Consider the following 10,676-nt stretch of genomic DNA (forward strand, 5'->3'; position numbering starts at 1 on the left):
GTTATGTCTTCAAGAACTTTTTTCAGGGCAAGTTACCGTGGTGTCTGTGCGTGAGTTACCGCGTCTGTGGTCCATATATTACCATGCTATCTACACATAAGTTATAGGGTATGTTTTCAAACAACTTCGTTCCCCAAGATCAAAATTATCACAATGCTGGTATGTGGGCTATCAAGTCTACGGTGCGTATATTACCGTGTTATTTACACGAAAGTTATCAGGAGGGGGTATGTTATCGAAGAAGTTCCTCCTCTACCTCCCACCCCAGGGTCAAAGTTACCACGGTGTCTATGCGGCACTTATCACGTATACAGTGTGTATAGTACCATGTTATTTACAGGGAAGTTATCGGGTGTATGTTTTTTAAACAACCCCATGCTCCGTGGTACATAAGTCATCATGTATGTGGTACGGAAGTTATCATGCAGTTTACACATAAGTTATCGGAGTATGTTTGAACAAACATTTTTCATGGGCAAAAGTTACCGTAGTGTTTTGTAAGTAAGTTATCACGTCTATAGTGCATATATTATCATGTTATTTACACAGAAGTTACCGGATGTATGTTTTCAACATCGTTTTCCCCTCGGGTCAAAGATACCACCGTGTGCATACATAAGTTATCATGTCTGTGGTACACATATTACCATATTATTTACGAAAAAGTTACCATGATATATTGCGACACCCCCTCCCCCCATCGGCCGAAGTTACAGTGGTGTTTTGTTCATAAGTTATTATGCATGTGGTGCATATAAATTTAGAAAGAAGTTACCGGAGGTATGTTGGAACAACTTTTATTTCTCCGGGTCAAAGTAATCAGTGTGTTTGTACATAAGTTATCAGGTCTGTGGTACGTAAATTATCATGCAATTTACACAGAAATTACCGGGGTATGTTTGAACAAACTCGTTTCATTGTTCAAAGGCATCGTGGTATTTGTACTGAAGTTATCATGTTTGTGGTGCATATATTATCATGTTATTTACAGAGAAGTTACCATGGGTATGTTGCAACAACTTACCGTCGTATTTGTACATAAGTTATCAGTTCCACGGTGCGTATATTACCATGTTAGAAGTATCGATAAAATCTATGTTCCTCGCTGCCAAGTCTGATTGTTGGTTTACCTATTTCAAACATGTATCGCATGTATACAAATTGTACCAAAGTTAATTAGCATGCATGGTAAGTTTACGCAAAAACAATAGGATTACATGTATAGAAAACTTGATTTTGTTACCATAATTGAGTGCACTTAAAAATTAGGATTGTCTTTAATCCAACCAACAATCGTGTTAGAGTGTTCGTAAGACATATCAAGCTATCTTAATCACGTGAATGATACCCTAGAGAAATGCAGGAGAAAAACTACACGTATAACAGATTTTTGTAAATGGTTGTTTTCTTGCATTGAAAAGGTTGGTTTCTCCACAAATGGGCACTAAAACAATTTAGGTGAGGTGTTAATGGGACTCTACTAAATTCCCTAACGACCCAGGTTCGAATTTTAGGTACTGCACACTCACATCAGATTTTCGTTTTTTTTTTCCTGACAGGAATCAGCGGCACGGTACAAAAAGCATCTAACATATTCCTAATCACCAAACTTCCCCAGCTGAGTAGGTTACTCGAGAGAGAACCCAAGCCTATAGGTGGGAGGTTCGATTCTCAACACCGTTGATTTTTTGCTAGCGCTTATTAAAAGCGAGCGGGAATCGCTCGCTCCGGATCGAACGACGATCGAGTCGTTCGTATCTATTGCGAAAGTAGGAACGTTCGGAAATACAATTGTCGATTTTTAAATGCGTGACGAATGTTTTTAATATTTTAAGTAAATTAAATTTTGGAATACATGTATTTATAATATTTTGAAATATATAAAAAATAAAAAATGAAAAGGAACGAACAAAAAACTAAAAAAAACAAACGGACAAAGAAGAAAAATGAACATAACGCTACTTGGCCGGGCTCCTAGGGCGTTCCTTGATGCAAGGCTATGCTCGGTCTCGCTTAAAGCGAGATATAGTCGCGCCGAGACATAGAAGCCCACCCCTTGCTCCGTTTTGGTCGTCCTTGTTGGAAGCTCGTTGCGTGCGATAGGGGCGGGACACACAGGGGCAGTTTGACTCGGCCAGCCCATTGACTGTAATGTAGTAGCATGCGGGTTACTGTAGCGGATTGTTCAAAATATTGCAACTAGTTGGTTGAGCCAGGCCTAGCGCTCCGTGACGGCCGCCACTCCGGCGCCGGCGGCCACCTCCGCGCCGTCTCCGCTCCGGCGGCGGTGCCCACCCCCGTCTCGTCGCTATGGCCTCTCGTGTCTCCCTCTCGGGCTCACTCTCATCGGGATCCGGCTCGTCTTTGGCGCCCCAGGCGAATCTGGCGCTTCCATCTTCCCCGGCGCCGACTCGCCGCCCGGATCCTCCCCCGCCCCCCTCGGTCCGGCTGCGTCCCCAGCTGCGCTCCATCATCGTGCCGCCTGTCCTGGGCACGGCCTTTGGCCCGATTGTCCAAGGGGAGGCAAGTGGTCCGTCGCGTGTCTCTGCTCCGCGGCGGGCGGAGGATGCTTGGCACACCAAGGTGTGCCGCCGCCCGCGGGTTCCGCCTGGCCGGGATCTGCGTCCAAGGCGCCGTCTTCCGCCTGGTCGGCCTCGTGTGCTGCCGGCCCCTCGTCCGTCGCCCTCCTCGCGGCTTCCGGCGAAGTTACATGGTTGCTGTTACAACTGCGGAAGCGACGGGCACATCTCGGTGGACTGCTCAAACCCGCCCTTCTGTGTGCGTTGCCGTGGAGTTGATCACATCTCGCGCGGGTGTACCAGGCCACGTAGCCCTTCTCCGGTGGATCAGCCTGTGGAGCCGCTTGCTCTGCGCCATCGGGTTGAGGATGCCGCTCCCCCGTCGCCTCGGCGCTCTGCCTCCTCGCAGTCGCTTCCCCCGCCGCCGCCCGGTCTTCCCCCTCCGGGTGTCGTTCGACTTTGGAGTGATGTGGTGCGGGAGCCTGCCCAGGGATCGCTGCAGGCTGCCAGGGCGACTGCTGGGCCGGAGTTCTCGGTGCCTTTTGGCCAGCACGAGCCGGTGCGGCCGGCGGCGGTGCGTGCTCCGGTGGAGCTGGAGGACCCAGTGGAGGCCTGTTTCCTGGAGGCATCCGATGACATATGGCAGATGGAGGCGGAGCTTGTTCGGGCCGTTCTGGTCACGGTGACTGGCCACAGGCCTACGGTGGATCTGGCGTCGGCAGCGGAGGCCTTACACGCCGCGTTCGATATCGGTCCGGCGAATATGTCCATCCGGTCATACTTCCCGGACGATTTCCTCGTGTTGTGCCGGGACGGGGCGATCCGCGATAGGATGGTCCGCGCAGGGCATGCGCATTCCTCATGGTTCGAGCTCAATCTCCGGCCATGGAACAGGCGGGCGCAGGCGACGGCAGCTTCGCTGCCTTTCCTTGTCCCGGTCGCCCTGCGCGGCGTGCCTGCGCATGGATGGAATCAGAGTGCGGCCAGTGTGATCTTGCGTGGCCTGGGATATGTCGTGGGTGTGGATGATAGTACTGCTCGACGCTTGGACATGGCGGACTTTCGAGTTTGGCTTCGTACGGACCGGCCGCGGCGGATTCCTCGGCACCGGCTGCTCTTCATCGACGAGCCAAGGCGGAATATTTGGGCGGAGGAGATCGGCCATCGGGTGGCTCCTGGACGGCGGGCCAAGACTCTCTGGTACCCGATCGACATCACCGTTCTTGCAGAGCCGGTGTTGGTGGACGTTGGAGATGTTGACGGGCGGCGAACTCTGCCTCCGCCGCCGCCACCATCGCCTTCCTCCGGCAATGATGAGCATGTGCCTGGATCTGGCCTTCATCGGCCCAGGAGAGGTACGGCCGCTGGTGACTCCTCGGCCAGCACGGTAGGTTCATCCTCGCCGGCGGCGCCACCGCCGGCGGGGCGTCAGGTTCAAATTGCATCGGATCCGGTCCGGTCTTCGGTCAGCAACAACTGTGTGGGGGATGTCATCGGGTTGCGTCCGCGCCATGCTTTTGGACCGGTTGCTGCTGTGGAGTCTTGCCAGCCAATCGGGGCTCGGCCCGAGTCGCCTGTGGGTCCCATCGGTCGGGATGCGCCTGTGGAGTCATGTGGGGCCACGGGGTGGATGGTTGATCAACCTGTCTCCCTTGCCTCGGTCCAGCTGTTGAGATGGACCAGGGCCGACAGGCTTGGCTGCGCGCCCGAGGTGGATAGGCCTAGGGATCTGGTGCCTGCTGGGGGTCTGCGCGGTAGCGAATCCGTCCTGATTGGTACCTGTCGTATCTCTCTGGTGGGCCTGCTGGAGGAAGACAGGAGCAGCTTTTCTGGATATTCCTGGGCCTTGGACTCGCTATATCACCAGTTGGATAGCGACGCGTGTGAATGAGGACAAACCAGACAAGTGGAGGCTATGGAAACCTTCCAAGTGTGCCTATCGGAGGAGAGTTGCACCCATGCAACATGCATGGTCCGTAACGTGGAGCAGGGGATTGAGCCAGTGCATGCGCCCACTACTACCGATGAGCCGGAAGATGGGCAGTTCCAGGACATGCCGGAGCATGTGACCGTTACTGCTGTTGAAGATGGGCAGGTCCAGGCCACGCCGCCTCGGTCTGGTGGTGATATGTTGTTGCATGGTGATATCGAGTGCATGCGTGCTGAGATGTGCAGATCTCTTTCTCCAATCTTGCCGCTCCCGACCACTCGCGCATCTGTGGTGCAAACACGCAACCCGAGGAAGAAAAGAAGATTGGATGTCACGCCAAGGAGGAGTGCGAGGCTGGCAAAGCACGGGGCATCCAAGCAATAGCAGGTGCTCATTAGGAAGCTCTGTTTGGCGCATGAAGTGGAGGTCATCTCGGAGGAAGCTCTAAGGATGTACGTGGATCTGTTTTCCCGCCCGCTTTCGGACGTGCACATCGCCGTTGTGCTCGCCTTATTCGGGTGAGAATCGCCGGCTGTGCCCCTGGAGGGGGTGGAGGTGTGTTAGCGCACACGCTGGTGGCTTGGTTGGTGCTTGCGATGAATGTACAACCTTTGAGGATGATGGTGTGGAACGTCCGAGGGCTGAATGCGCCTGCCCGTCGGAACGCGGTTTTCCAGGTGGTGACTCAGGCTTGCCCAGCCATTGTGTGTCTCCAAGAAACAAAAATGCATGATGTATCGCTAAACGTTGTACGGCAATGCCTTGGTGCTAAGTTTGAAAAGTTTTTCTATTTGCCTGCGTCCGGAACGCGCGGTGGGATCTTGGTGGCCTGGGATGCCACGATAACTCAACTCTCTAGCCCGCACTATACCAACCATACGCTAACCGTGCTTGTCAAATGCCCTGAGGTCGAGCAACCCTGGTGGCTCACATGTGTGTATGAGCCACAAGAGGAGGATGAAAAGGTAGAGTTCCTACAAGACTTGGTGGATATTCGCGACTTACATGTGGGGCCTTGGCTCGTGGCTAGAGATTTCAATCTCATCACTTGTGAAGAGGACGAGAACAATGCCATGATCAACCGAAGGATGATGGGGAGGTTTCGCGCCAAACTTAACTCCTTGGAACTAAAAGAGATATACTTGAACGGCAGAAGATACACCTGGTCCAGTGAACGAAGAGTGGCCACTTTGGAGAAGATTGACCACGTGTTCGTCTCGAATGACTGGGACGAGGCCTATCCAGCAAGTTTTCTTTCGGCCTTGGGCACGACGGTGTCTGATCATTGCCCGTTGGTGCTAGATATGAATGTGAGCATCAATATAAAGGGCCGTTTAAAATTTGAGTCTTTTTGGACTCGGGCCGAGGGTTTCATGGATGTAGTTAAGTTGGCTTGGTCCACCACACCTGCTGCCACCAATGATTATCTCACGCTGCATAACAAGTTAAGAGCCACTGCCGTGAGCCTCCAAAGGTGGAGTGACCGTTGGATCGGAAATGTGAAACTGCAAATAGCGATTGCGCTTGAAGTTATCAAACAACTTGACATCGCCATGGAGACAAGAGCATTATGTGATGCCGAGAGGGTGCTGAGGAAATGCCTGAAGAAAAAGCTACTGGGTTTGAGCTCTCTGGAGAGGACGATAGCGAGGCAACGATCAAGGCTTTTGCATCTGCGTGAGGGTGACGGAAACACTAGGCTTTTCCACCAGCAAGCTAGTCATAGAGAAAGGAAGAATATCATACGAGCAGTGAAGCACAATGGCAACTTATATTCTGGGCAGGATGAGGTGGCATCGGCGGTGGATACCTACTTTGGTGCGGCTTTTGGTGCCCCGGAGGCTAGGTTACATGCTCTCAATCTGGATATGTTGGGCATGCCGCACCTAGACTTAGCGCACTTGGAGAACCTGTTCACGGCTGAGGAAGTGGAGAAGGTGATTAAGAGCATGCCCATGGATAAAGCTCCGGGACCGGATGGGTTCACCGGTAGATTTTATGCAACCTGTTGGGACATCATTAAGGTGGACTTCATGAAGGCGATGGACAACTTTTACAAGGGGGATATGAGAGGTTTGGCCGCAATCAATAAGTCCCTCGTCTCACTTTTGCCCAAGAAGGAAGGGGCTTTGGAGGTGAGTGATTTCCGGCCTATAAACCTTGTTCAAGGGGCCATCAAGATCTTTGAGAAAGTTCTTGCTTGTCGGTTGGTGGAGGATCTACCCATGCTGGTTGGAAACCACCAGAGCGCGTTTGTCAAGGGAAGATCGCTGCATGATAACTTCATGCTTGTGCAGAGCATGGCACGCCGATTGCATGCTTTGACGAGTTCAACTGTGCTGCTCAAGCTTGACATATCAAAAGCATTTGACTCCGTACAGTGGCCTTTTCTTATTGAGGTTTTGCATCAAATGGGCTTTGGGCCGAGGTGGAGATCTTGGATATGCGGGATACTTGCAACATCGACCACCAAGATCATGGTGAATGACGATCCGGGAGACACGGTCTACAACTGTAAAGGGCTGCGGCAGGGCGACCCCATCTCCCCAATGCTCTTCATTCTAACAATGGAGCCCCTGCAAAGGATGCTCGAGGTGGCTATGGGTAGAGGAGTGCTGTCACCCTTGGCGCGTGTTGGCATGAGGAAGCGCCTATCTATCTTTGCAGATGACGTGGTGTTATTTGTCAAGCCTAATCCACTGGATCTGGAGGTTTGTAACTCTCTCTTTGAGCTATTTGGAGAGGCGGCAGGGCTGAGAATCAACATGCGCAAATCTGCGGCCCTACCCATCAGGTGCTCCGAGGAGGAGATTGCTATGGCATGCAATGAGCTGCAATGCCCCTTGGGATTGTTTCCGATTAAGTATCTTGGGCTACCACTATCGTTAAGAAAACAATTAGCGACGCACCTGCAGTATTTGGTGGATCACATGGCAAATCAATTACCAAAGTGGAAGGCGGCTCTTATGCCTAAGAGTGGACGACTAACTCTTGTGCAGTCCATCCTGTGTGCCATGCCAATCCATGCTATGATGGCTTTGGACCTCCCTGCGAAAACTATCGCGGAAATGAACAAGATTTGCCGCGACTTCTTATGGTGCGGAAGAGCTGAAGCAAACGGTGGCAATTGTGTTGTTGCATGGGACATGGTGTGTATGCCGAAGTGGGCAGGTGGATTGGGGCTGCCTAATCTAAGATGGATGAATATCGCCATGCAAGCTCGTTGGCCGTGGCTGAAGAGGACTGGCGAGTCAAGACCCTGGAATGAATTCAGAATCAAAGTTGCGGAGGAAGCAAACATGTTGTGCCAGGCAGCCATGAGGAGTAATGTGCGGTCGGGACGAACAACGCTCTTTTGGGAGGACCGATGGTTACATGGACAAAGAATCCAGGAGATTGCACCGCGAGTCTATGATCTTGTGCCACCCCGAACTCGGAAGCTGAGGTTGGTCAGTACGGCAATGGAGGAAGGGTCTTGGGCGATGGACATCAGCCCCAACTTTGGGCCCGAGACCTTGCACGAGTTTCTTGCACTCTGGCAGGCGGTCAATGGTTGGGATCCTTCTGATGACGAGCCGGATGAGATAACATGGTCGTGGGAGACTAATGGGCAGTTCTCTGTGAAATCGGCATATGCGGCTGGATTTTGGGGCCGGGAGGTGATCCCAAGGCGGACCTGACATGGAAATTGCGTGCTCCTATGCAATGCAGGTTTTTCACATGGCTGGCCATGAAGGACAGATGCTGGACCTCGGATCGTCTTGCACGCCGAGGCCTACCTCACCAGGCCGCTTGCCCTTTTTTGTGATCAAGAGGAAGAAACGATCAATCATATACTGCTCACGTGTGTATTTGCTTGGACAGTTTGGGCAGCGATCTTTGTTGCGTTGGGACACCGAGTTGGATACCTACTGCCCAAGACTCGCTGGTGGAGTGGGTCGTCGACAAGCTTGGATCGAACAATGTCAGCACGAAGGATCTTCGCACCATCTTCGTGCTTACTTGGTGGGAGTTGTGGAAACATAGAAATGCCATTGTCTTTGAGGGAGCGCGGCCTTCGCTCGAGCAGCTGCTGAGAAAGGTGTGTTCTGAGGGTTTCACTTGGTCCTCCGCTGGGCTTTTGAAAGGGAATGCAATGCCCTTCTTTACTAGGGTTGAGAGGTGGGTGAGTGATGAGGATTAGCATGTAATAAAAACTCTGTAAACTATGATGGAGGCACTCTTTGCCTTTCTTCTTTAATATATGATATGCACACTCGTGCATATTCGAGAAAAAAATATTGCAAACTATACTTTGGACAAAAGTGAAGATTTTTTGAAATGATGAAATATTTCAAGTTTGGTGTTATTATGTCCGGGTTATGTCCGGGGATCAGATTCCCGGACACGATGAGAATAAGGCGACAACGCGACTCGCCTTGTGAATTACTCCCACCCACTCCGCAGTCACAGAGTCGAGAGACAAACACGTATACGCATGTGTCAACGTACGCTCGAATGCAACGGCCGGCACTTCCGCGCAGCTTCCGACTTTCCCTAGCCTGCGCCAAGGCCTCCATCGCGCGCGATTCACGTCACGCTCGGCATCAGGGTCGCATGCATGCGCTCCCGCTTCCACACACTTGTTAAACGCGGGTGGCTGCGCGGGCTTGGACCCTTGTGATCGTGTCAACTTCACCGAATTTTCCCATTTCGTACGTACAACCGCAGGCAGCCTCGAGGAAGCTTCCTCGTGATGGCAGGACGAATTGGCAGCCTGTGTTGTCGAGTTGTCGACGCACGCACGCGACGGGATCGGGCCAGAAGGAGCAGAGAGATTCTCCGGGCAGCAGTGCAGGGGCGTCGGTCGCCTCTGTATCGTCTGGGTTGAAGTCTCAAGTTTGAACTGCCAGCCTTGAATTTTTTTTTACACGATTTCGCAGAGACAGATCCGATTTTGGAAGCAATGCACGTATATAATCAAGGCAGCTGAGATCGCCAAAGTTTATTTATGATCAATTGGCGAAATCAGTTCGATCCCATTAATAAGCTCGAGAATTAGTGCGTTAATTTGTTGCACAGTTCGCTCACCCCCAACTCTTCGCGCCGCAGAAGGAAAAATCCAAAGCAAGAAAGAACACCACACCACACCAGCACACGCACGCACGCACACACTCCCATCTTCTGCCGCGCCAGCCGAGCCGCGCACCGTGCAACGGATCAAAAAAGAGAGGCCGATCGGTCTGTCAGCAGAGGCCGTCCTCGAGGAATCTGACGAACTGGAACAGGTTCATCCTGCCGTCCGTGGACCCACAGCTCGACGAGATCATGGCCCCGCACGCGGCGGCGTCGACGTCGGTGAACCCGAGCCTCGCGAGGGCGCCCTGCAGGTCCGCCGCGCCGATGAACCCGTCCGCGTCGCCGTCGAACACCGCGAACGCGCGCCGCACCTCCGCGAAGCTCGGCTCCTCGGCGTCGAACAGCCGGGACACCTCGTTGTGGCCCATGCTGGCCCTCAGCCCCTCGCCGGCGCCGGCCACTCCCAGCCCGATCCTGGCCATGATCGCCTCCACCTCCTCCTTCCTCAGCTCCTCGTCCTCGTCCTCCTCCTCGGCGCCGACGTCCTCGCAGCACACCGCCGACGACGTTGCGTACGGACACTTGGCGCAGGCGGCCGGCGACGGGACGACGATGGACCTGGCGAAGGACTGGAGGAAGGAGGCGTAGCTGTGGAAGAAGGCGGACGCGACGGTGCCGAGGAAGACGACGAGGTGGGGGATGAGCAGCAGCGGCTCCCGGAACGAGAGCACGCGGCGGAGCAGCGGACGCGGCGCCGTTGCGTCTGCCATCGCTAGAGCTTAGAGTTCGTTGGTGCCGAGCTTAATCCGCTCCAATGGAGAATGCTGCGCGCGTGTACAAGGTGAGGATGAGCGACGGCGTGTGCGAAGATATGGTGGGGAAGGGCGGGGTTTATATGGCGACCCGGGCATGGAATATCATGGAGTAAACAAGTCCGGTCGAGGCAGGAAGCTCCCTTTGCATTGCATGGTGGCGCGCGAGGGAAGCTGCGCGCGTGCTTCCCTCCGGCGTGAGGGCGACGGTTCGGGGCTGGAAAATAATTATGAGTCGACGTCAGGAAAATAAATGGAAAGGGGTCGAAGAATAATAAGAGGACAATGGACCGGAGAGGAAATCGGGAGTGGTGGTTGTGCGGTCTGGTGCGGGATCAATTCGTGGATCGGTTGGCG

General features: G+C 53.2%; 1 protein-coding gene across 1 annotated transcript; it reads right to left on the reverse strand.

The window, feature by feature from the left end:
• Window positions 1-9,405: 9,405 nt before the first annotated feature.
• Window positions 9,406-10,428, reverse strand: LOC123051988 (probable calcium-binding protein CML46). The gene has a single exon (XM_044475002.1). The coding sequence runs from the start codon at window positions 10,275-10,277 to the stop codon at window positions 9,675-9,677; it is 603 nt and encodes a 200-aa protein (XP_044330937.1). The 5' UTR covers window positions 10,278-10,428; the 3' UTR covers window positions 9,406-9,674.
• Between the last annotated feature and the right edge of the window lie 248 nt (window positions 10,429-10,676).

Source organism: Triticum aestivum, chromosome 2D (genome assembly GCF_018294505.1).
Source record: "Triticum aestivum cultivar Chinese Spring chromosome 2D, IWGSC CS RefSeq v2.1, whole genome shotgun sequence".
Lineage (NCBI taxonomy): Eukaryota > Viridiplantae > Streptophyta > Magnoliopsida > Poales > Poaceae > Triticum > Triticum aestivum.